This window comes from Etheostoma cragini, chromosome 7 (genome assembly GCF_013103735.1).
Source record: "Etheostoma cragini isolate CJK2018 chromosome 7, CSU_Ecrag_1.0, whole genome shotgun sequence".
Lineage (NCBI taxonomy): Eukaryota > Metazoa > Chordata > Actinopteri > Perciformes > Percidae > Etheostoma > Etheostoma cragini.
Window position 1 is genome coordinate 2,691,334 of NC_048413.1, and position 26,252 is coordinate 2,717,585.

The 26,252-nt window shown below is 39.7% G+C and overlaps 4 protein-coding genes across 10 annotated transcripts in view; 3 read left to right on the top strand and 1 right to left on the bottom strand.

Annotated features, from left to right (window-relative positions):
- The first annotated feature begins 1,402 nt into the window (after positions 1–1,402).
- LOC117948220 (cell adhesion molecule 2-like) lies at positions 1,403–4,416 on the top strand. 3 transcript variants are annotated; one of them, XM_034877766.1, is made up of 5 exons: positions 1,404–1,640; positions 3,076–3,135; positions 3,284–3,337; positions 4,019–4,066; positions 4,158–4,416. In XM_034877766.1, exons 2-5 carry the CDS (start codon positions 3,084–3,086, stop codon positions 4,328–4,330), a joined length of 327 nt encoding a protein of 108 aa, XP_034733657.1. In that variant the 5' UTR covers positions 1,404–1,640; positions 3,076–3,083; the 3' UTR covers positions 4,331–4,416. The 3 variants fall into 3 exon arrangements, with proteins under 3 accessions (XP_034733658.1, XP_034733657.1, XP_034733655.1); XM_034877764.1 differs by having other exon boundaries at positions 1,405–1,640; positions 3,278–3,337; XM_034877767.1 differs by lacking the exon at positions 3,284–3,337 and having other exon boundaries at positions 1,403–1,640.
- A 1,356-nt stretch (positions 4,417–5,772) lies between these two features.
- On the bottom strand, positions 5,773–10,436 carry dazap2 (DAZ associated protein 2). Its single transcript, XM_034877763.1, has 4 exons — positions 10,179–10,436; positions 9,020–9,138; positions 8,694–8,939; positions 5,773–8,572 (listed from the first exon to the last, which is right to left on the bottom strand). Exons 1-4 carry the CDS (start codon positions 10,189–10,191, stop codon positions 8,444–8,446), a joined length of 507 nt encoding a protein of 168 aa, XP_034733654.1. The 5' UTR covers positions 10,192–10,436; the 3' UTR covers positions 5,773–8,443.
- A 632-nt stretch (positions 10,437–11,068) lies between these two features.
- On the top strand, positions 11,069–22,087 carry pou6f1 (POU class 6 homeobox 1). 5 transcript variants are annotated; one of them, XM_034877756.1, is made up of 12 exons: positions 11,069–11,467; positions 12,168–12,260; positions 12,945–13,125; positions 13,274–13,410; positions 13,860–14,085; positions 14,765–15,009; positions 15,114–15,242; positions 16,736–17,068; positions 18,722–18,857; positions 18,941–19,109; positions 19,488–19,501; positions 19,704–19,806. In XM_034877756.1, the coding sequence occupies exons 2-11, from the start codon at positions 12,207–12,209 to the stop codon at positions 19,492–19,494; spliced, it is 1,617 nt and encodes a 538-aa protein (XP_034733647.1). In that variant the 5' UTR covers positions 11,069–11,467; positions 12,168–12,206; the 3' UTR covers positions 19,495–19,501; positions 19,704–19,806. The 5 variants fall into 5 exon arrangements, with proteins under 5 accessions (XP_034733647.1, XP_034733644.1, XP_034733646.1 ...); XM_034877753.1 differs by lacking the exon at positions 19,488–19,501 and having other exon boundaries at positions 19,704–22,087; XM_034877755.1 differs by lacking the exon at positions 19,488–19,501 and having other exon boundaries at positions 19,679–19,827.
- A 2,472-nt stretch (positions 22,088–24,559) lies between these two features.
- The window catches only part of tfcp2 (transcription factor CP2), an 11,136-nt gene continuing 9,443 nt past the window's right edge, over positions 24,560–26,252 (top strand). Inside the window, exons 1-2 of the mRNA XM_034877760.1 lie at positions 24,560–24,920; positions 25,284–25,478. Of these exons, the coding sequence (XP_034733651.1) occupies positions 25,357–25,478 (122 nt within the window). The 5' untranslated portion in view covers positions 24,560–24,920; positions 25,284–25,356. The remainder of the gene's footprint in view (positions 24,921–25,283; positions 25,479–26,252) is intronic.

Below are 26,252 nucleotides of genomic sequence, written 5' to 3' on the forward strand. Positions count from 1 at the left end.
TGAGCTTCCTGAAATATGTTACGGTTAACTAGACGTTCACTTGACCACAACACCTTTTAGGAAGCTCACGTCTAACGTCTTTTTCTTTTAATGAATAAAGCAAAAACACCCGTTTTCTAATGAACTTTGACCCAAGGATTTTCAATATGGTAGACAGAATCAGGACAAAGCAATGTTTAACCCTTTAAAGTCCTTTATTTTAACTGTGAAGTCACCTGGATGACATGCACGCTGAAGCTGTCAGCTTGAGAGACAACCTACTCATGGAACAGAGAGTTATGGATTTGAGGACTTGTTTTTCTTGTTTACAAAAACAGGAAGGGAGGAGTGAAATACAATATATCCATGTACGGTATCATCTTATCTTGTCCAACTGAATGTGACTGACTTTGTGACTTCTTTTGAAATGATTACTCCACACACAAAGATCAGTCTGCTCATCTTTGAAGGGGTACAGTATTTCTATCTCAGCTTTGAGAAGTGCTTTTAAAAACGTGGCTGTTTACCATGCAGGAAGGATGTCGGGTGGGCCCCTAAATCAGACCGGCACAGTACTGGTTCGGACCAGTCTGGCACTGAAAACAAAACATGCACGAACAGCACTGTTAACAATAGAGACTAATATACACATATTTCATTCTTGATGAGGCTGAATCTGTAATAACAAAAGCTGCCACACCGTCTCTGTTAACACTGAGAAAATATGAGATCTGGCAAATAAAGAGGCTACCAAGTTGCCTCATGGAACTTGTATGCTTGACCCATGGTAGGAACCATAGACCGTACAGTCCATGGTAGGAACTTAAAGTCAGCATACCTCGCTTGGCCTCTGCACAGATTCATCAAATTAATCTGAAACTATTTTAATAAGCCCTTAAAAATTGATAATCTGAAATAAGGTAAGTATTTTCATTGTTATAAAGAATTACTTCGTATGACTGATCCAAAAGCTGTAATTGGAAAATGATTGAACAAGTTAATTAATAACAAATAATAATTAATAATATACTTACATACATACCTGGACACTTTAACTGCTCTAAACTGATGATTTATGGTTAATGTCTTTGCATAGCCACCGGTTGTTGTTTTTTTACACAGTTTTTTCTCTAAACTGTATATTTTTTTTCCACTTTTTTGTAAGCTGCTGAAAACTGCTTCTGGAAATTCAATTTCCTTGCAGTAGCCATCCCAAAAGGATTAATAAAGAGCAGCGGTCTAATTATTATATAAACAATTAATTTGTATCCGTCAATACTAAATAAATAAAAAATATATATATATGTAAAATGCAAAGAAAAAAATAAGAACTGGCATAAAATAAGATTTCTAGCTAGCACATCCTCCACTCTTTTCAACATGTTTACCTCATGAGAAATCCATCTTACCAATACACGATCTTTGACACGGAGCGGGGGGAGGAAAGGGAGGGGCGGAAATCGAGAGCGTGTGCTCAGCTGCATGACTCACTCATGAGTGTTGGAAGGAAAACGACGTGACTTTATTTCACAGACGCTGTTTTAACAGCACCACACGCAGCAAACATTTCAAATTTAAGTCAATTTAATCAAGTTTGGGTTAGTTCTCTTCACCTCGACGTCAGCGAAAGGTTCTACCCACCCCGCTGCGCCTGCGCCCAGGTAAGCCTACGCACCACAGCTGGGATGAATGCCCGGTTGTTCGGCGTTGAGAACCGCGAAGGCTTCGCCTGGAAGTGTGCGGTACTTTGGCAGGCTTTGTAGTAGTAAGCTAACTTCATGAGTACTACGAAGGAGTTTTTCTTTCTTTTAAAGGTTATGTGTAGACAAAAAAGTCAGTATGGCGGTAACAATGGGGAAAAGGTGTCGACCGGTTAATTTTCATATAATGTCAACGTGTTGGTTTGTTTGTGTGTGTGTGATTCTTTTAGCTAGCCAGTCAGTTAACTAGCACTAACTAACTAATAGTATTCCACCTTTTAAAGAAAGTTCTTATTTCTTGTCTGGCTTCTTCTTTTGACCCTTATGACCCAATTGATTCTTGTAGTTTTATTTATGTATTTATTTAATAAACTAGGCTAATAATGCTAGCTATTCAGTAGAGTGCAATACTAGGCTATTCAGTAGAGTGCAATATACAAAAAAAGTGGGCTACTTTAGCAAAGTGTTTTTCTTGTAATGCTCCTTAATACTATTTGACTAGTCGATTAATTAGTAGTTGTTCTGAATAAAATGAATTGGCAATTCATAAAGGATATTGTTTAAGTGATAGATATATATGTGTGTGTGTGTGTGTGTGTGTGTGTGTGTGTGTGTGTGTATATATGTATGTATGTATGTATGTATGTGTGTGTATGTGCACATATAAATAACTATAGTTACATTGCAGATTCAGCAGTTCAATCAGCATATAACAATGGAAATGCTGACTTGTCATATTGACATATCCACAACTAGCTCCACCTCCACCGGATATAACAATTATTGTTGTATTAATAACCACTTTGACTGGGGCCATTCTCGTGCAACCAATGACTTCTTCTACTTTCCACTAAGTAGATTTTGCGGATCACGGCTGCAAATGAAGGTGAAATTTAAATTTGTATTATTGATTAATCTGCAGATTATCTTCTTGGTTAATCATTAGGTCTGTGAAACCTAAGAAAACTGAAAAAGGCCCTTTGGAATATCCTCTATCCCAAGGTGATGTCATCAGATGTCTTGTTTTGTTCAACCAAACACCCAAATATTCAATTCAGAGGAATTTTGCACGTAGAGCACGAAATGCTGCCAATTTTAAGAGCCTGTTGGCATTATTGCTAAATGAAAAGTAAACAGTAACTGATTTAAGTTTCCCAGTACTTCTACCACCGGTGTGTTATGATAGATCGTTGTTGCATCACAAGGGATTTGGAAATAAATAAGAGGTGTGACAGGTTAGTTTCAGTCTCGGCCCATAATAACCAGATTAGTGTGGCCCAACACTCAATATTCCCTCCTCAGCCAGCAGCTATGCGGTTACACAACTCGCTCCCAGCCGACTGCGAGCTGAAGATAGAGCCCTGTGCCATTTTTAACACACTTTTCTATCTTCCAGATTCAGATATGGTGCCCTCGCCAACACTCTCCTCAAATATGAGCCCAAATGTGACAGAGGGTGAGAACACTGTTTATTTAGCTTTGTTGTTTAAGGGATGTTATGAATGTGCTCTCACTAGTTGCAGCCAACAGGTATCTTGATATCATAACCTTAAAGCGTTGCTATATCAGCGTGTCATGCTTGTGTTTTTTCCCCTCTGCATTAGCTATGGGAACTTTAACATCCCTTCCTACACAAGCAAACACCACCATGATTCCGGGTAAGTGTTACTCTTATTTTGTATGTTCATGTTTTCTACACACAAACTAGACCTCGACCGATATATCGGCAGGCCGATATTATTGGCCAATATTAGGCATTTCCCGGTATATTGGCATCAGGATTTTTAATAGCAAATAAAAAAAAAAAGAATCATTTATAAGGACAAATATTTGATTCTGATAAATGAATATTTCCAAAAATAAAAAATGGCCTGGCAACCATGTTATGAGTGTTGGCTTTGCATAGTTTTTCCACCAAAGGGCGCTCGACAACCGCCCCCCCCCATTATTTTTTTGTTAATGTGTTTTTGTTCGAAGGACTTTAAGTTTGTCACAATAACACAAATTAGTATCATATTATTTTAGTGAGAACTCGTAAATAACTACAAATCAGTCATGGTAGGGAAATCAGTTTGTCTGGTTAGGTGTTTCTGGATTGAAAAAAAAAAATACATTGGCCCATATATACGCATATTGGATTTTTAAATAACCAAATATTTGTATCGGCCTTAAAAATCCTTAACACAAACCAGTCACCTCCTGGACCCTCGGTAGTGATACATGGTACAATTTACTTCCTCTTCTCTACAGTAGAACAATTGCACTGCCTTTCCACATGGTCACATGTAACGTCACCAGTGGTTTGAAAATGTCTTTGCTTTAATTCCCCCCCCCCTCAGTGGTAACAACAGCAGCCCCCGCCAGTCCAGACGCTGCAGTTATAGCAGGTAACCATTCACACTGTATTGTAGACTTTGTCCTAGTATAATGTAATGTTTTTTTTTTTTTAAACAACCATTTTTGCCTTATTTTTCCCAGTGGTTATTGTTCTCATCCTGCTGACGGTAGCTGCTTTGGGCTTCCTGCTCTACCGGTATCTCTGCCACAACAAAGGGGACTACAGGACGACGGGGGAGCCGGCTCCGGGGGATGACCCCGAGGACGAGTATAACAACCAAGCTGCGAGCGAAAAGAAGGAATACTTCATATGAAAATGGCGAAGACTTACAGAGAGTGAGTGGAGAAAGACAAAAGGGTCTGTAAAAGACTAAAAAGGATATAGGACGTTTTAGATTTTGTTGTGGCGCACAAGTAATACCAAAGATCCGATTGTTACAGGAAGAGTGAATATTATTGAGGAATGAGGTGACAGACAACAGGTGTGTGTTGAGATTAGCAGAGCTAGGCATGAAACAGGTGGTGGGAGTTTAGTGGGCCACAGTTACAGGATCAGCTAATACTCAGCAGCCATCCAAATGTAAGAAGTTTGTCTGCTACACTATTTATCAGCCAAGTTTTAGGCCTCTAGTATCTGCAACACGCTATTTAATACGCTGTTTTATTCAGTGTATTTTTTTTTTTTACACCAAACAAACCTTGCGTAAGACGTGTTGTGAAGCCATTGGGGGAAGTTACTTTTATATTGATATGCCTTTACAATCATAGTTTTCCTATGCAATTATTTTATAAGCAAGTTAGAAAAAAAACAATTTCCTCTTTTTTTTTTTTTTAAATTCAGAACAGCCTAAACATTATTTGTTGTATTTGACTTTGTTGTACCTGGATTTGTATTATATCTTGCCAGACAGTAACTCATGACTTCCCTATTTGAGACAAATATGGAAGGCAATAAAACTTGATTTCGGGCTGGTGCCATTGTACAGTGTGACAGCGTACAGTGGTGTGTAATGCATTTCGAAATAAGCAATGTCCGAAGCCCACAATCTGACTTTGAATGGATGATCAATGCACAAAGAGTTGAAATGTTTTAGAGATTGTAAAGCACATTGCATTGAGTTTGTTGGACACGACATCCAATATTACCCCATGCAACACAGAATAATGAAGCTTATGTTCAGTATTTGTTGATTTTTAGGAAGAAAAAAAAAAAATTAATTAATAATTAATAGATGACCAACAATAGATGTGAATTAAAATCTGACTATCAACAAGAACTGAATTTAATAAGCTTATTACAGGTGTGATTTATTGTGGGTTGTTGGATTAAATTGCGGTAAAACTGGCGACTCGTGTGATGGGAGGTGATCGGGACAAAAATACAGATCCGTATTTGACTCAATACCTTTTTTATATCAAAGTGACAATATTTTGGTTATTGATTCGTTCATACAGTATGGATACTAAACTAAGGTGGGTGATAATTAGTTATGACAAAAAATCTTTAGTGATATAGGTATGAAGGCCAAGCAAGTAGAAGCATCCACTCAAACAATCAAGTAAGTTGGTGAAACGATCCATTACCTGTGATGCAGTCCGGCCAGGGAAAGACAACATTTAAGCTATAATCACAACAAAACAGTAACCAAATCCCCAGATGTCATCTAAGGTCACAGTCTTGAAATAAAAAAACAAACCCGGCCCTGTTCTAGTACATTGTATATGTAAATCAAATTAAACAATCATGCAGCATTTCAAATTTCCAAAATAACCTTTATTCTAAACTTACATTTTAAATTTTAAGTTTAGTATAAAAAAGTTAAGTGCACCTAAGATCTTTTTTTTTTTCTTCTTTTTTTTCAAAGTACCCCACCTTTGACACTCATCTCCTTTAGTAATCTTAAAAGATCGAACATGTACCAAAGTCTATCACATCACTTTAGTACATACATCTATTTTACAAAATATTGTAAAGAGAATCCCTGAACTATATATGTCCATAATCCTTCAACAAAGAGTAATCCATTTGCTGGCTGTGGTTGGCATAGCATCTACTGGTCAGCTGTAGTTTACAGTACTTCATATTGCTGGGACAGAGCCACCGAAACAGTTGGAGCAGAGATGGAATAAAAAGAGAAAAACACTGTATTAAGCTATTTTTTCTTTTAAGTTTTGATAGCTGTGGCCTCTTCCCCCAGCAGAACTGTACGAAACGACAGCACGAGTGAGAACGTTGAACATTGAGCCAATTTAAAAAAAACACTCGAGTGACACGTCTGAGTGGAGTAGCTCGGTGTGTGAGCCGCTGTGACGAGTTCTGATGAACGAAGCGTGTTCCCAGACAGCTGGTCTCTCCCATTCAACCCCGAAATCACTGAAAGTTGGTCGACAGCATTTGTTTTCTGGTGGCCACAGCTGTTAAAACTTGATACGTTGTGTCGGATACCCAGTGACACATTGACTCTGCCAGACGCCAAAATGAAGAATATCTACAAATATACGTTTGTGGTATCCATGCTGACTTACCTAGTTTTCAGATACCTTTTTATTTTTTATTTTAAGTTTGCATGAAAACGTATTGTGGAAAGATTCTAAAGTTTAATTAGCGGCACAAAAATGTCGTGGAAATGAACAATTATGCTGACAGTGATATAGCCTCTTTGCATGTTTGCATACACTTTCTGGCTACTACTAAACCCCTAGACATTGTTTTTAATGGACTAGGCTAGATGCATTTACTAAATCTAAAAAAAATTCTCACAGCTTTCTTTAAAAAGTTATGAAAACCAAAACCAAAAAAAAGTAGCCCCTTGTCTGCAACCTCTCAGATTTGCTTTGCAGTGCATGACAGATAAAAAGTATTTAATCAAATTTTTTTACATAGAAAAAGGTGCAAAAGTATGCAACAACTTAAAGAGGTGATTGACTCACATAAAGTGACGTTAACACATTAATAACTGCAGTCATGGTAGAATGAAGGTCTTGTACCAACAATCTCATACCTGCTTATTCAATGATATGTTTTCTTTTTTTTTCTCCAAATTGTGACATTTCAAATTCCAAGTCCCAACCAAACAGAAGTACATTGTAGACCAAATCTTTGGTACAACCAGCTCATTGGTTATACTAACAGACGTATTAGCCTAACTAGTCATGTAAATGTGGAAAAGTAATGAAGGGAAAAAAAAGAAACACTGAAATATTTATTAAAGTCTCCTCAACCTTTTGAAAAACGTTGACAAGAAACTAATGCTATCACAAAGGTGACATTTTTCTACTGTGAATAAATACTTTAGAAATCGGTTTAATGATACCAAACGATACGGTGTGAAAAGACAGAGAAAAAACAGCGGAGGATAGTTCTTGTAGTCTGTACAATAAAACATTAGTGTATAAACTCTGGGTATCCGACTGTGAAATAAAAACAGGAGACTGCTAAATGCTAAAATGTTACACCAACCACGCTTCCCATTCAACTTACTATTTGGATTTTCTTAAATTTCTTTCCTTTAAGTTTACTGAAGTAAATTTGCTTAAAATTTGGGCTATCCCCAGTGCTCTTTGGCACTTGACTATGTTCATCTACAAATTGCCCAACAAGGTACAGTAAACCACTTTGGATATTGCATGAAATCTTTTCTTTAATTATTTGCGTCTGTTTCATTTATCTAAATTTACAAGTGATTTAAAATGTAACAATCTGTTAAGACTGTACGACAAATTAGCGGTAATATTTTGGATACTGTGCAAAGGACAAGACAGTTCTAGACTAGCTAAAAGCATCCAAGATGCCACTTTTTTTTTTGTATAGTTGAGATGTAATTTCTCATGGTCATACTGGTATTTACATGAAACTATTACACATCTACCAATTTTAACTACACTAAAAGTTTTCCAAAAAAAAGACAAATGGATAATTTATTTTTTTTGCGCTTTTACTGCAACTTTAACTGCATTTCACTTTCACCATAAAGCAGCTAAACTATATGATGCGGGTCTGATATTTCAATGTTTTATTAATGTAGCTTTTACAGGTATACAAGAACATCTCAAGGTAATTTGCGATCCATTCGATCAAATGAGACCAGGTCTCTTGAACTACTACAGATGCCTGAAAGAGGTCCAATCTGGAATGACCAAAGAGGGTTAGACCCAATGGAGAATTATGGAATGAATTCTGCGACATTAAGAAAGTTGCATTTGTCCTCCTCGGGCAGTAGCATTCATCATTTGATCTCTAGGTCAGAAGTGGAGTACTGTACCTTTTCACAAGGGCTCTACAATATTACATTCCGTTAGGTGATATCAGTATTGTGGCATGACCAAGCAGCCTGAAGAGGGAGGCGTATGGGGATGGGGGAAGAACTGGGGCATCATTTGGGACGGGGACACGGTTTAGGCATGAAGGAGGAGTTGAAGAGTTGCTGTTACCAGATGGTATAACCTCCACTGGATCCACCCAGGAAGAAGTTATTCTTGCGCTGTGCCATTACAACATTGGCACCCTGCATGGCAGCCAGCTGAGCTGCATTGGGGGGATGTCCAGGAGGTGGGGGCTAGAAAATGGGAGAAACGGGCACAAACACTTAAGAGAGCTGATCAACTTTGGATTTTATACAATACTGCAATAAAGTCATCTCCTTTAAAAAAAAAAAATTAGACTAGGTGAGTACTCACTGGAATGGAAACGCCGCTGCCTGCTGTGAAGCGAGCACCAGCATCATAGCTGCTATCCACCATCACTGTTGAACCATGGGGGTACATGGCTCCCATGGGATAGTAAGCCATGGGGACATTCTGGCCCATTTGCCCAACAGGCATATGTTGCATGGGCATAAACATCTGAGCACCAGGGTAGTGAGAGGACATCTGTGCCACCTGACCGGGCACCTGATGTGGAAGCACATATCTGGGCTGGTATATCTGCAGACAACAGAGATAGAAAGTCAGAACCGTTCACCGAGAGTATTGTTTTATTATTTTGACATAAATGGAATAGTTACCTCAGAATATGCAGGTGGTGTGTCTGTGTAAGGAGGGGCCTGAGGAGACATTTGCATAGCAGGGGGGTATACAGGTGCAGAGCTCTGCTGAGGGTACACAGCCTGCTGTTGATATGAACCTGCAAAACAACGTTGTACTTTCAGCAACTGGTTTTCTTTAAGTCTTAGCAGCTTTTTTGGGGCACTGTGTTGAATTATTACAACTCTAAACAAGAATTTCTAGAGGTCGGGAGTTTATCAGAAGCAGTCTGTCACAAAAAGTGTATGTTTACTATGTAGTTAGACCACATTTTTAACAGTAATAGAAATATATCTTATTTTAATATTAACAACTTTAGTACAGCCCATAAGTAAAATGTGTTTTTATACAAAAAGGGTAAAAAAAATAAAGAAGGTTTTCTTCCTTTCAAGGGTTTTCCAAAAAATCTCTAAAGACAAAACTATGAACTAAAGTATTAAAAATACTGCTTAAATGCTAGTTATTTCAGGAACAAACGTCTTTCAAAAACATAAAATGCATCAAGACAAACGTCTAACATCTACACAGAGTTGAGGAAATCATCGGTAGATTAATCGATAATAAAAAATAATCGGTAATCGCAGGCCTACTTGTGCACTACAAACCCTGAAAGCAACAAAAGATCTGTTCCAATGAGGGGCATTTAGCGGAGAAAAAAAAAATTACACAATGTATGTACCGTTACATAGAAATATACTTCCACACATGCTATGTTGTGCAAAATAACAATAAAACATTGGGCTAGTATTCGAATTGTGGATACACGTTTAGATTTTAACGCATCTAACGTTTAACCAAAACAGTCAAATCTGCCTGTGTTGAGTGATGCTAGCTAACCGAAAATATGTGACCTGGCCACTAGCTAATGCTGTGGTGATATAAGGTGACTGACAGTAAATTTAGGCATTTATTATTTACATCTAAAATATCTTATAATAAACTATATGCCCCGAATCAACGTGTGTGCTACACGGTTAGCCAGCAAACGTCAGTTTATTGTCATGTAACAGTTACGTAGCTAGCTAAACGTGAAGTCCGCTTCAGATGTAACGCTAACGACAGCTCTTCATCTGTAGTTACATCGTCAGCGCCGTAAAACGGACAGCTGACTAATTACCTAACCGGGGTCTGGATAAATACCTTTGTTGTTCATTTTTCTGGATTGATCCGGAGGCTGAGGAATATCTGATTAGACGGAGCTCTGCGTATCTTGTCACGGCCTTATAACAGGTTACGGCTTCACAATCATTCACTTCCTTGTTTTTCAGCTTCTTGTTGTTGTGGAAGTGGTGACGTCAGGCGTTCTCTATCTGTGGTTCGAGGCACTCGGTGTTTTAAATGCGCGCGCCCTCTACCGTTAGAAACAGAGGCGTTCAGGGACTGGAGGTGAACTTGTGACTTCTGATGTTGAGGTTCTGGGTTGATAAAACTTTCCATCCAGTCAGAAATACATTTATTTGCACTTAACTAACTTAACAAAACGCATCCCGGAACAGCAGTTGTGACACTACTACAAAGTCAAGTTGTTAGGGAGATGGAAGTCCTTGGCTACTCTATTAAAAACAAAATCAAAATAGCAGGCCATCAAAAAGAAAAGGATGCCTTTTCCACAGTAGGCCTAGAGTAGACACAAACATAGTTCTGCAATCTGCAAAGCCATTGAGCAGTACTAATTCATAGAAGTAAATACGACTGGGCAATAAATCGATATTATATCCATGTATGAGACTATTACATTTTGGATATCGTAATATTGTAATATGACAAAAGTGTTATTTTTTTCCTGGTTTTAAAGGCTGCATTACGTGGTCATTTTCTGAACTTAACAGCCTGTTTTAGCTGTATTCTTTCATTTTCCTTCAGTCATTATGCACAAGAATGATGATTATATATCAACAACAAAAAATATCGCCGCAATATTAACATCCATGAAGAGCAGTAACCGGGCAACTATTCGTGTAGCAGCACAATGTTAATTTAAGCTATCTATTATTTCACTGTCAATGCTCTTTCCTCGGCTTTTATTTGCGCTACTTCCCCTTTAAGAGAACCATGGCGCCTCGCAAGTCGAAGCAGACATTTTTCAATGTAAGATTTTTGCCTTGCATAAATTATGTTCATGACGTAGTGCAAAAAGCCAATTTTGTGGCAATTTTGTCCGACTTTACAGCTCAGATAGGCTTTTGTGAGACCCCTGATGGATTTTTTATTATCTGAACTGTTGCAGAAAGGGCATCGTCATTAAATATTAAGAGAGAGGAGATCCTAACATTGCAACCCTCCTTATCAATGCAAATACCTCTTTTGTGTGCAGTCACAGCGCCTGTCTGGAAGCTGAGATGAATTTTTAATTAGGTGTGACTGAAACAAACTGTGACAAGGACCTTTATAAAAGCGGGGGATTACAGAAAATAAGCTCCATTTACGCGGTAAGTTGGACATTTTACCCGGAGTCCAGTCGAGTCTGCTGCTCGCGCATAGCAGCGAAATGGCGAGAGGAAATGAGTTTTGGTTAATATGCAATGTTCGTAATTAGCATAATTTATATATTTATGATAAAGAGAGGGAAATACATAATATTCGCCCTCTAGGCATGGGTAGAGGTGATTTCTGTCGCCTGGACTTGGTGGTTATGCTGGTGTTGAAAAGTGGCCGACGCGGCGAGACTTTTATTGGCCAGGATGGGGGTGGGGAGCTCATCAACCCCGATGAAGTTTTGACAGATCCCCATTCCTAACAGGGCATTGCAGCGGGATATGCACCATCTTGAATCCCATTTTTGGATCTGCGATAAAAGAAATGTAACCACTTCATGGCCACGATCAGCGTGTTTCATTACGTTCTCTGCACTAGAAGGGAACACACCCTGGCCTGTTTATAGGCCCCTCCAAATAGTCGGGTCCTGCAATGACAGAAATAAGTATGAATAACAAAAAAAAACAGCCCTCTGAATGTGGTTCTAGCATTTGCCCAGATAGTGGACATACTGTGCTAACAGGGGTCACCCTCATGTAACCTCAGATTTAGTTTGAATTGCAAAAACATTAAGTACTCAGACACTAGATCAGACACTAGATCAGAAATTTTGTTATAATGATACCATAATAATAACAATGTTTGTTCACCCAGAATGTCAGGAAGACAGTGACTGTGGTGGTGCAGTGAGCCATGAACTCCAAGGACCCCCCTGCCAAAGATGCCCCACTTACTGTCAATGAGCAGGTAACACTCACCTGTGTGTTAAAGCACAATGAACGGCCTTCTCTTCCAAATATACCCACTCTGAACTTAGCCTAACCCAGAAAACCTATGTTGGCCTCAAATTCTGTGCTGCTGTTTGCGCCTGCCACCCTCCATGTGTCAACACACCATAATCACAATGGAATGATTAACCGCAGAAGTCCATTGAAAACAGGACCCACTTTTGTGTTTGTTTTATTGCCTAATAATTCCTGCGACTGCATGCTTTTGAGGGATAGTGGTTTTTCTCTGTCTATGTAGTCAGCAAAGAAAAGACACGCCGTGGAGAGGAGCTTTGACAAAAGCTCTTATTGTTTTTTGTACACCCGTGCCTTCTTGTGCTTTTCATTTGTGTTTCTTTTTCTTGTTTGGTTTGGGTCATTGTATCTAACAGCTAAAACTAACTAGCTGAAGGGGGAGTTGATGAAGTAGAGAAATACTAAATTCAGTTATTGGCTATTTTTGTGACACTTTAGGTGCTAGATCAAGTGAGACTTTTAACATATTACCTTTTTTTTTTTCGTAGGTGTTTCACAAATTAATAGCACAATTATAGCTAATTTATCTATTGTAAAATTGTAGAACCCTGAATACAAAATAGAATAGTGTAGTGCAGTTTATTTTGCATATGAGTTATGGCAGCTTTTACTCCTAATTGCTGTGCAGGTCATTGTGATGTCTGGCCACGAGACGATTCGTGTGCTAGAGGTAGAAGTCGATGCGACCCTGCCACCATCCGTACCGGATGTGAAGAGTGAAGCCAGAGCTGAGGAGGGAGCGGCTCGGCCTGCAGAGCAACCTGAGGCTGGCAGCACCCAGGACGTGCCCCAGAGCACTGGGGTAGTAGGTAACCCACGGTCATACTAGATAATGACGAATAACAGATGACTTATTATTCATTCATATACATGACACAGGTGAACTGAAATGTTAATGGAAGCTGTGAAAACAACTTCAAATGTCAGTAAGACCCAACCGTGGCTGTGCTCCTGCAGTGCTGGGCGAGCAGCATGTGGTGTCTGTAGAGCCTCCTGCCCCTGCTGTCCAAACGCTGACTCCCGCTGTTCCCGTCAGTCTGTCCCTGTCGCAGCCGCAGGCCGCCATGCCCATCACTGTACAAGGCTGTCCGCAGGTATGGCTGGGAACTCACACACTGACTACATAGTCATCATAAGTCATAATGTTGGAGTCAATAGTTTTCGTGTTTTATTCGTTTGTCTTGAAACCAGGGACAGAAATTAACAAGCGCTCAGGGATGCATATCATCCCAAACACCTGATCACACAGCCTCAGGCAAAGCATTTTCCCCCCCAGCAGCTGTAGAAAAATCAAACCACACTGCTGCAACAATAAAACATCAAATACCCAATATGTAAAAAAAAAAAAAAAAAAAAAAAACCTCAATAGTGAAGTGGAGAAATGTAGCATTTTTGAGTGCAATGCAATGACACATTTATTACTGTTATCAGTAAAATGACCCCTCTAAAAACACCAGAATGCAAGTTAAAATAGACAAATATTGTCTGAAATAAACAATACTCTGTTGATCCCAGTCCCAACTCTTTTATTATACTACATTAGGTGCTGACCCAGGAAAGTTTGGCTACTCTGATGACTGGTATGATGGCCCAGACTGGATCCCTGGGGCAGCCCTTGCTCATTCCCCTGAGTATGGCAGGCTCCATTGGCGGCCAGGGTGGTCTGGCTGTTCTCACCTTGCCTACCACCAATGTAGCTACTATCCCCGGCTTCACAGCAGCTAACACGGCCGGAAATCTCCTCAAACTGCCCTTTGCTGGACTCCAAGGTAAGACACAAACTCTCTGTGTATGTGTGCTCCCCATTCAGCCTCTCATATTGAGAGGCTGAATGGGGCTGAAATCTCCCATCTCCCTGCCAATCATGGTTATGCATGGCACGTTCAGTGTGCATGCTGGTGTTTGGTGGAGCAGAGGGCGGCGGGGCAGGTCTGGCCCGCTAGTGAGCAGTAAGCATGTGTAGCCTATATGCAACTGTGAATAAATAGATTGCCAAATCCAAAATTATGCAGTGCACTGGACATTGGTTTATTTTTAGCCCAGAAATTTTACAATTTTTTTGGGGTGTCTTTGGCCTTCAGCATGACTCTTTTGTGAAAAGCTTCTATATGAAAGCTGCCATGATGATTGTGTTAACGTGTTTCCTGTAAACTAAAATCCTGCCGCCGCCACTGCCAGGGGCAAATGCTAGCATGCTAACACAATAAACTTACATGGTGAACTTGGTAAACATTACACCTGCTGAACATCATTATGTTAGCGTTGTCACTGTGAGCTGGTTAGCATGCTGACGGTAGCATTTAGCTCAAAACACCGGTGTGCCCTAGTACAGCTTCAGAGACGCTACCGTGGCTGTAGTCTCTGAGTCTTGTGAAAATGTTTTGAGTCTTTATTGTGACACTGAACTACAGCAAATAACAAGGTGCAAACTCTTGACCTTTTACTCAGCTGCGACAGTCCTGAACTCTGTTCAGCCCCAACTGCAGACAAATGCCCAGACAATGTTCCAGCCGCAAACCGCTTCCATGCAGCAGGTGCAGGTGACGTCTCAGCCAACACAGGTGACCAATGCACAGGTCACCGCTGCTCAGGTGGCGGCAGCCCAGGCCTCCGCGGCCGCCACTACTGTCTCTCAGTCCAACATATCCTTAGCAGCACTCCAGACTGCAGGACTCTCCATCAATCCTGCCATTGTAAGAACGCTGCCTGTTCACACTTTCTGTACTGTTTATGTTGTGTGAGTCGTGCAAATAATTTTTCTGTGCTATTGACACACGTTGTGTTTTTTTCTGCTCAGATCAATGCTTCTTCTTTGGGAGCTCAGCCCCAGTTCCTCAGTTCCCTCACCTCCACTCCCATCATCACCAGTGCCATGTCCAACATGGCTGGCATCACCAGCCAGATCATCACAAATGCCCAGGGACAGGTGGGTGTCATCAAATAACGCCACTCAGTTTCTACAATGTTATGTGATGTTATAATTTGGAGTTTGGATTGGAACTATGATGTCTTGTGCACCTCCTCCCAACCGCCCTCACGCTCTCTACTTTGTACTTTATGCTAAAGGAAAGATGCTTTAAATATGAAAAAATAATATCATCTCTTCCTTGGTAGTGTATTACAGTATTAGCCAAAAAGACTTCTAGGGTCCTATTGTAACGCTCTAAGTGCACAAGGTGGAGTGCCTGATTTGTTCATTTAGGGCATGTACAAATCCATTTTTGCCAGGCACATGGTTCAAAAGGGTTATACTTATTAATCATATTGTATTTTGGGCGTAACATGCAATAAACCAATCAGAGGGCCATTTCCCACTTGCATTTTTTGAAATATGCCAGGTCCATATGTGTTTGTGTTATGTCGAGAATGTGAAAATGAACGGCTACCTCCTCTGTCAGCTCTAGCCACTGAAAAGAAATAAGAGGAGAAATCAGGCCAATAACAAGAGTCTGATGTCATGTTGCCTGAGCTCATTACTATTCATGAGCTTGCCCAGTTGAGCTGGGTAAAGGATGCTGATAGCCAGGCTCTTATTGGCTAGCTCAAAGTCAAGCAGCTTAGCTCATTGAATATGAATGAGAACTGGCACAAATCGAGCTGAGTCTTCTTGCAGGCTTTCTACACCACACTAGAATGACTTGAAACAAGGTAACCAAGGCATTTTTTCCACAAAAAATGTTACAGAGTCCATAGTAGAACTTTAGACATTACAAAAGTAATTAAGTACTTGTGGCAGGGCACCTTTAAAAGTCAGGCGCGTTTGTACCTTGCTGCATTGCATAGTGTGTGCGAGCTGTACACGAGCCTAGTCACATTTTACTAATGCTCTGTGAAAATAACAATGAAATGCTGCGTTATTGAATTTGGACACGATTTTTGTTAGTCAGTGGCGCAATCACTTTCCCCTGCCTCTAAATACAGCAGCAACACGGCAAGAATGCACCTGAACACACCTCCCCGTAAGACCAGCACTCCCATGGGTGCCGGGTGCAAGATATGGCTCTTAGACTTTGATTGACTGAACACATCTCACACGTTCTCCTCACATAGTGCCATTAACATGTTTTGGACATGATCCTGAATCACAATCTCTCCAAGGACAGTGGCACTGCTTTTGTGTCTGTCGGGGGGAAATAAAAAACCCATCTTCTAGTTTAAATCAATCAGCAGTGCTATTTCAAGTCAGTGGAGAATTAGACAAATTTTGTGAAAACAGATTTGTCCTCTAACAGTTCCATTACTCAATTCAACCATTATTGCAGTTTGTGGTGCAGTGTTTACTTTTAAAAGACATGATTTGAATCCAAAAGATAGGATGTACTTGACAGGTTGCTGAATTTTTTGATGGTGGGTTGTGTAGCAGAGATTCACATTCAATTATTTGTTTGTATTTCTTTTAAATTCAAACCATGTTTCCAGGTCATAGGAACCCTCCCGCTATTGTTTAACCCAGCCTCATTGGCTGGAGGGGCAGCGACACACACCCTTCCCCTCCAGGGCCTCCAGGGCCTCCAGGGACTCCAGGGTCTTCAGGGCCTCCAGGGGCTCCAGGGTCTTCAGGGGCTCCAGGGAGTCCAGGGGCTCCAGGGAGTCCAGGGGCTCCAGGTCCAGGCTGTCACCCCACAGCTGCTTTTCAATGCCCAGGGCCAGATCATTGCCACGCTAGGGAATGGGTCTGCAGTTGCAACCTCTGCTGCTGCGGTTCTGCCCAAACCCGCTGCTCTTCCAACACTTACCAAAGCTGTCACACAGGTAAACAACAATAACCTTGCTGCATTTACACAAGGGCTGCACGATTATGACCAAAATGATAATCACGATTATTTTTATCAATATTGCGATCACGATTAATTATCACGATTATTTGTTGATTTTAACCAGAAGAAATATTATTGTCACATAGGCTATTTATAACTGCCTTTACATCCGTATTGTGCTACATTCCTCTTATGTTGAAGTTGTTTGTTGTATGCCCGTTATCTACCGGACAAAAGATCAACAGTAAGAACTTGATTAACAAGGCTAACTAATAACACGCTACGCAGCAGGTGACATTAACGCTAGCTACAGTAAGAACTGGATTAACAAGGCTAACTAATAACATGTTACACAGCAGGTAACGTTAACGTTAGCTACAGTAGGAACTGGATTAACAAGGCTAACTAATAAAATGTTACACAGCAGGTAACGTTATCGTTAGCTACAGTAGGAACTGGATTAACAAGGCTAACTAATAACATGTTACACAGTAGGTAACGTTAACGTTAGCTACAGTAGGAAATGGATTAACAAGGCTAACTAATAACACTTCACACAGCAGGTAACGTTAACGTTAGCTACAGTAATAACTGGATTAAAAAGGCTAAAATGCTTTAAAAAAAAATATTTTCTGAAGTGTGGCCCGGCGCAAATTTGATCATGGGAAGCCAAAATCGTGATTGTGATTAAAATTTTATTAATTGTGCAGCCTTAATTTACACTTGAAAAAGGAATCACTGTTGCCTCTCAGAAAAAAGACACTGCGGAGTACTGGGTTCTATCCCGTCTCTGGGCAGGGCCCTTCTGTGTGGTTGCATGGGTTTCTTCTGGGTGCTATGGTTTCCTCACACCACCACAAACATGCGTGTTAAGTCAATGCTTCTGTCAGTGGCAAAAAAAACTGTAGTTGGTCTCTGGCCGCTGCGCTGTGGCCCAAACATTTAGTTTCAAAGTGTGTAAAGGCCATAACACACCAACCCAACGACTGAGCTTTGGCAGAAAAGGCAGTCGGACTGACTGCCTCCCTCATTTGGCCTCGGAACACAGCCAAGCGATGCTGACTGCCGACAGCAGCTGATTGGACGAACGCTTCACGTGTGCCTGGTTTCTCCAGAAATTCAAAGCCAGACTGTCATGCGCCTTGTTCACAATACAAGCTCATATTTTACTAAAATAGTCCACCAAAACGTGTTTCTGAAAACATCTCCAGCAAGAAATAGGCCGTGCAGCTGCTGAATCTGTCTTCATTTCAGATCGACAAAGGTCAGTTGAAAAGATTTTTGTCAGCTTTTGAGAGACTCTAGTCCCGCTCATCCTGTTCTGCCGACTGCCGGCGGCGCCCGCCTCCCAACCGAGCATGTCAGGTCGGCCAAAATTATGGCCGCCGGTCCCTCCAAAACAGACTCAAGTCACTGACCTCGCCAGACTGTCCAACGGCCAATTATCAGGTTGGTTAGCACCTTTAGGGCTGAGAAATGACAATTAAGGAATCGTATCTCATCTGAAAGCTGAAACAGACCAAACTGCTAAATCTTTGGATAGATGCAGCTAATTGCTGGATCATTTAACTATTCCTGATGGTATTTAAATATGATAAAACTTTTCCATTTTGCCATCTAAGAATATAATTTCTTTGTTCCCCTGCAGACTTCGGTAACAACTGTCAGTCAGTCACCAATTGTCATCGCCCCGCAGCCGTCTGTACTGAAGACGGCCACCACGCTCTCCTCCACGGTACCCATCACCTGTGGAGACATTGCAAAAGTGGGCCAGCTTGTCAGCAGTATGTACGCCCGCGTCTCATATCCAAACATAGATCCATTTTAAGTAGGTGGTTATTTTTAACCAGACTCTTCGCAATTGTAGAACCCCAGCAGGTAGTCAGCAGCGAGGAAGGCATTAATCTGGAAGAGATTCGAGAGTTTGCTAAGAATTTCAAGATCCGCCGGCTGTCCTTGGGGCTTACTCAGACACAAGTAGGGCAGGCTCTGACTGCAACTGAGGGTCCGGCCTACAGCCAGTCTGCCATTTGCAGGTAAATTACTCCCCTGTTCATGTTGTCTTACACATGAAAGCTTTCCTCAGTAATGTACTGTATGTTCTTCTCTCTTCATAAAAGCGTGTACACAGGGCATTTGAAATGTCTATAGACTGACCCAATTTGCATGCACACAAATTACCATTTAGAAGTGGAATGTAGTTAACGCCCCCCATGCCAACCCCATGCCAACATTTACTTATGCACTCTCATTATGTCAGTGCAATTGTGCTTAGTGGAGTGAGTGTATCACAGCAACATATACAGTATATGACATTTATATGTATTACATCCTTAAATGAATGTATTCATGTGAATGTGTTCAGGTAACTTAATTCAAACACATCTTCATTGCTTTAGCTACATTCGTCATAGAATTTAGGAGATCTGTGAGTATAAATTGTATTGTTTTGTGACATATTTTTATATTGTTTATTTCCAATAAAAAAAAATGATTTAACTAAAATCCACAGTAGGTGGAATCATACAGAAAAATACCCCAAATAATCAAATCCTTTTATAGGGAGGAAATTGAGATTAAAGTGTGTTGTCGTGAAACAGTTCAGACTGAATTTTCTTTCCCTACCGCAGGTTTGAAAAGCTGGATATCACGCCTAAGAGTGCTCAGAAGCTAAAGCCGGTGTTGGAGAAGTGGCTGGCTGAGGCCGAGCACTGGAACCAGAAAGGCCAGCAGAATCTGATGGAATTTGTTGGCGGTGAACCGTCCAAAAAACGCAAGCGGCGTACTAGTTTCACACCGCAGGCAATAGAAGTCCTTAACTCCTACTTTGAGAAGAATGCCTTGCCGACAGGCCAAGAGATTACAGAAATTGCAAGAGAGCTAAACTATGACCGAGAGGTGGTGCGAGTATGGTTCTGCAACCGGCGACAGACGCTGAAAAACACGAGCAAAATCAACGTCTTCCAGGTTCCGTAGCGACCTCGATCTGGGAGGGTTTGCCGCTGATCTTTTGTTCTTTTTTTGGAAGTAGGAACCTTTAATACAGCAACACAGATGGGAATTGTGCTGTGAAGACAATACAAACTCTATTAAAGAATATGAACTTTTTCAGAAAAGGAAGGAAATTACACAAAAGTGTGTCATTTAATAATAATAGTGTTATGAAGCGGTATATGTGTACACAACTCCTTTTGTGGTGGGTACTAAATCAAACTGCATGGTCTTTTTTAATCATATACAGTGATGATAATACACATGTCATATTTAAAACATTTGAATAACTTTTATACCAGTGGTTTTCTAGGCTATCCTTCTGAATCCTATTAAGTGACAGTGCATTGAGTCACATTGATTTTAGTCACATAATTGTCACTTTGTCACAAACTGTGACATTACGCTGGTATTTAAATAACATGCTTTTGGCACCATAACTGTTTTCAAAATGCTTGCTGCTCATTTATTTCATACTTAGGTAGCATTTCTATTGCGTGAGCAGCTTTGCGAACAATTAACTATTCTGACAGGCATAAGATTTGTAGACTAAAATAGCTTATCACCTTATTTTCCTCAGAATTAGTTGTCCAATTAACGCCAAACTTTGCTATCTATGGACTCCTGACTTCGCAGCAGTGTTTAAGGACAATCATCATTTTGATATTTCTTCATAACTACAAAGATGAGCTTAAAATCTGTAGTAATTTCCTCTTGTGTGGCTTTGATATTTTTATTCAGAAGCGTGAAAGGTGTCACACTCCCGGGGCTGTCAATAGAGAGGTTCATTTCTGAAGGACAACTGGTTCTTATCAAAATAATGTATACTTTATTAAATACAATAAAGTTTCGGCTATTGCTTATGATGCAACAACTGTAAACCTATTTTAGCTTTTTTTAATATTTTTTTTCATTTGTAGGTTACTGGTCATGCAAATACACATACTATATGTGTGTGAATTCACCACAGTATGTCTTGTTTAATGTGCTTCTAATACTTTGAGGGTGCTTTGTGTTTTCCTCTTTATTCACTGTCTTTATTCCCCTGGCTTGACAATGTTTCTGCTGCATTTTTGAAATCTTAAGTTAGATAAAGTATATTTTAGGAGGAGCTTAATTGGCCAATTATGAAATTTGAAATACTCTTTCGTTGCCTAAAAACATACTGAAAGCAACATATTCTCTAGCTAATCTTACTAAGCCTAATATCAATCAAATTACTGAATTAAAAAAAAAATGTAATCAACTGTTCAGCCAAGGAAGGTGTTTTGTGGTTTAATGTGTTACGACTTTAAATGTGAATAAGTTTAAAGAGTGTTCGCATGTGCAGTCTGAAGTTATTTCCTGTAGGAACAATACTACGGCGTTTTTTTTTTTGTGTTTGCCAATTCTTCGAGAGTTCTTTGCACTTTAGTGACCGCAGGAAAAGTACAGTAAAAGGGTTACGAATGGTTTATGTACAGTGCAAGGGTTCACTTATGTATTTCTGCATTTCTGTTTATTGAACAGCAAGAAATCTTTGCTTTGCAAAATGTAGCAGTACTGGCAAAATTGCAATCATTAACATCTATCTCTAAGATTAACTTAATTTTTATGCGGATGAAATGTAAAATACTGCAGATTAAATATAAAACCTAATATGCATTAATCCCATTCTTTGATTTTGTGAATTACATGGTGAATTTGATGGTCCAGCAGGTTATTTTTCTTCTTTTGAATAAATAGGCCTATTATATTGCAGTTGACATATACATCCAGGATATGCTTAACGATACAAAATAATTAATATTGCAAAGGTTATGCTTTATTGTGTTTTCCTTCATGCTCAATATGGGATAACAATATTTAATATTGTTTAATAAAATTATCAATAGAGAAAAGAAGATCTAAACTAATAACATATATCAGCTCTAAGTCATTTGATTTTTGCAAAGCACATAAAATGTGAGAAAAGGCGATAAGAAGTTGAATGCCATCTGTCTTTCTGTCAGAAAAATCAAATAAATGCGGTTTTTATTAACCACTTCTTATTGTTGTTTTGGATATATTTCCAATGAGAACGGAAGCGATGAGGACAATCTGACATACTGGACACTCCAGGAGACGATTTTAACTTTGATATTTTTTAAACAATTACAGAAGTTATGGGAAAATGCATCGAACAAGGTTTTAAATGGATTTCACAAATATCAGTATGACACGTCTTCCTGTAAACCTTTGAAATCTGAGCATGTGCAACTCACATCTACACTTGACTCACATTGGGTAGTGACTACCTGTAAAGGACGACGAACCATTTTACAACCCCCTCTCTAGATGTTTTGGAAACATTGTAGTGGAGTTTTATTTCTAACATTATTCTATCAACAGACATTTACGTGATAGTCTGGCGTTATAATTTATTTGCCTTTGGTGTAATGTGGAGTGGGTAAGACTGCTTTTAATGGGCGGCTAGCAGATACTATTGACTTGCGCTAGCCTAGCACCAGCGACCTCTGCTACTGAAAGGATGAAAAGTGTTGAAAACTGTCTCCACTGATAAAAACACCCTGGCTAACTTGGAAATAAGGTCCTATGTCCAAAATTCTGAACCACCCCTTTAACTTATCTGAATCAAATCATTCTATAGAGAATCACGATGCATCTAAGAATCAATTATTCCCCCCCCCACCCCTAATACTGGAATAAATGTACTTTTTAGATTCCACCACTGTCTGTGATATGTCAGTGATTAGCAGAAACATGGCTGTGGATGCTTCAAAGGCAGCAGAGCTCTGAAATGTGACAACATGTCTCCATCTGATGGGAAAGATGACAACTACAGTTTGAAGCTGCAGACTGAAAATCAGATTTTTATAACAGGATTTTATGCTAAAATGGTTTTGTTTCAAAGGCACATTGAGTGTTTTAGTTACTTAGTTTTTTACAGAACCCTCCCAGCTTTAACATTTACAGTGCTCTAGAGTGAAAGTAATCTGTTGATATTTTGATGCAAGACAAAGTCTGATGGATTTATAATGCTGAAATAGTTATTAGATAGATGCATACCTGTTCTTATTTCTGAAGGTTTGTGGTTCATCCGTGGTTGATCACATGATGAATACAGTAAGTGTTGTCCTGATTACATAAGCGATGGCTCTCCTCCTCCTCCTTGTAGTCATCCCATCTCTCCTGCCCCTCTCTCTCCTCCTTCAGTTATGCCATAATGTGTTTACAAATGTGGGGAATGTGTGTGTGTGACCTGGTGAATAAGTGTAGCATTTTGATTGGTTGTGTTGGGAAAAGGAAAGCAAGTCACTTCCTGTTAGATTTTTGTTTCTTAGGTAGAGAATTGCCTGTAGTGTTAAAAAAAAAAAAAATGTTTTATGCTATTGAAAACTGAGTTAAAAGGCGGAGAAATAGCTTATGGTTTTGGGGATTTGGTGTTTAGTTTTGCACTCTGTTTGAGAGGTTTCAAAAATCGTGTGACATGAAAAGATTTTGTGTGTTAGCAGTTGGAAAAGCAGCTTCTTTTGACACAAAATATGTCTTCTGGCAAACAGCCACATGACGAGAATTAAAAACAACACACCTTCCACGTTCTGTGCGTGTGTCACGGCAGCTTCCTGCGGCGGAGAATGAGTTTAATATTTTGTGTAAGTCATTGAAATGGGTTAAGGATAAAAAAGCCCTTGAATTGATTAATTTACTTGCAACTCTTGACTTAATTTGAGATAGCCCCTTCTATTTATTTCCTCTTATTTTAATTTCTTCTTTTTGTTGCTTTATCATGTATAAGCTCCTAGGATTTGTTTATATGATCTACCCAAGGCAAATGCTCTATTTTTTAAGTGGATTTGTGAGTATGACTTGTTTGATTGTATATTTGTGTATCAAAAAAAAGGACTGTATGGAAGAATGTAGTTCAAACATGGACCTGTGGAGGGTGGGGCAGTGGCTCTGACGCTAAGCAGCGTTTACACTGTCACTGCCCGATGTGAGGCGAGTGCAGATTTGAGTTGCGCATGCTCATCATGTTAACGGTTTACGGCATAACGTGTCATTCTGAAATTTATGATATCAATGAAATAATACCTTTGTCATTACAAACAAAAACATAAGCTGGGAATCATTTCAAAAACATTTTTAGCTATCTATTATTGTTTGGTTGCTAACGTTAGCTCAAAACGCCGTTCAAGTGACAGCCTTTCTTGTGTTTGATAGTTAGCTTGTGGCTAACCTAGCAGTCATTTGTAAAACGTCTTAGCTAGCCATGACTGTTAGCTAACGTTAGCTCAAAACACCATTCAACTGACAGCCTTTGTTGTGTTTGATGCAAACTTGTAGCCAGCAGTGAATGAAGTTGGTTAAGTAGGTCCTTTTTTTCAGAAGTTTCTCGTTAGCATCTCTTATGCTACTATAGACAGTTAAAGAAGTATGCTACTTTTTGCAAAATGACGCATGCGCGACTTAAATGCACTCGACTTACATCGGGGAGTGACAACACCAAGGTCTACACCGCCGGAAACCTAAAAGAAGAAGAAGACCAAGAAGAAACGGAAGTTACGGAAGCTTATTTTTCCCCTGAAGAAGCTAGATAAACAAACACAAGCAGGACGTATTTCATTACATATATTTAGGAGTCTGAACTAATTTAGATATTTTTCGATGAATATATACGTCTACCAGAAATACATCCGTGAATCCCTCATAGGTGAGGCAAAGAATAGCTAGCTGTATCCTTGCTAAGCTAGCTGGCAAGCAAGCTGTACGAGCTTGTAGCAGTTAGCTCGTCATGTTTGTTCTGGTGCTGGGGCGAAGGAGCGCGACATGATGGCATGAAACTGGCGCAGTGTTAGCTGCACTCTCACTCAAAGGTATGATACGTTTTTCAATTGTTTTTCTTTGTTCTGTTACGTTATCTGCCTAAATAAAAAAAGAGTAAAAACTAAAGAATGTGACTCAACACAAGTTATTTTTTTATCCGAACAGAACATAAGTTTCGCGGCTTCATAAAGCAAGCGTGCATACCGTTTAACCTCAAGAGGAAATGTGCATTCATCAGTATGACAACCTGTTACTGTCAATTGCACAAACTAATGCTAATTTGACCCGTTAACCTCGTTTTTGTTGAATATATCCTTCGACTAAACATCCGCACGTTACCTTGTTATAACCGTTTTAAAGTTGGAGCTCCGTTCAATAACAACACACGTCTTATTTCACTTTCTCCACTAAAGATAGGAAGGTTGTTGGAAACTTGGCGCAAGTTTGAACCGGAACTGCACTCTGTGAGATCTCCAAACCGTCACCATGGCGTGGGCTCTGAAATTGCCTCTCACTGATGAAGTGATTGAGTCCGGACTGGTCCAGGACTTTGATGCGAGTCTCTCGGGCATTGGGCAGGAGCTTGGAGCTGGGGCATACAGCATGAGGTACTGTATGACATTCATACTAGTGCTTGTGCATTATCTTCTTGCAGCTAGTGCTACACTTTGATTTTTGTACCAAAATACCGTCATGTGATTTGTGACTTATTTAAATACAGGTCATCCTATTTAAAATTGATTAAAAAAAATTAAATTGTTGTATTTAGTGGGCTTAATTGGTGGGTATACGTGCAGTTCAGTGTCCCAAATGACAAGGGTCTTATTTGAGACAGGTTAGGGTAGCACAAGTGGTTTTGCCGGTTCATAAATAAATCAAGGACATTGTATTGAAATTTGGGACTATAAACTGCATGTATACCTAATTGGTGTACATAGTGACAGTACAAAGTGACGCCCTCTTAAGTTGTCACTTTCTAAAGTTAGTGAAACTATCACCTGCTTGAGATTTAAATGTCAGCAGTGTGTGTTTTCACTTGACCTCTGCTTGTAAAACACGGTGTGATTTTATGACTGTTGCTCTGTAGTTCACGTGAAGTATGACTTGCTTTGCTTCTCATAGTTGTTTTAAGTTGCTGAACACGTTGGAGCACAATTATTTGAAATAGATTAGAGATTCTATAAAAAGGTGTTTGGTATCTTTTTAAGATAAGGGATCAAAGGTTTCTGTTTATTAATGTGCAGTGTTTCATATTTTTTGTCTCAGATAGGCTTTGTGTTCACATCAGTGTGCAGGTTAAGCAGAGAGCTGTCTTTCCACTTCCAATTCATACTTACATACATTGCATTCAAAAAAAGTATTCAGATCCGTTCACCCCCCCC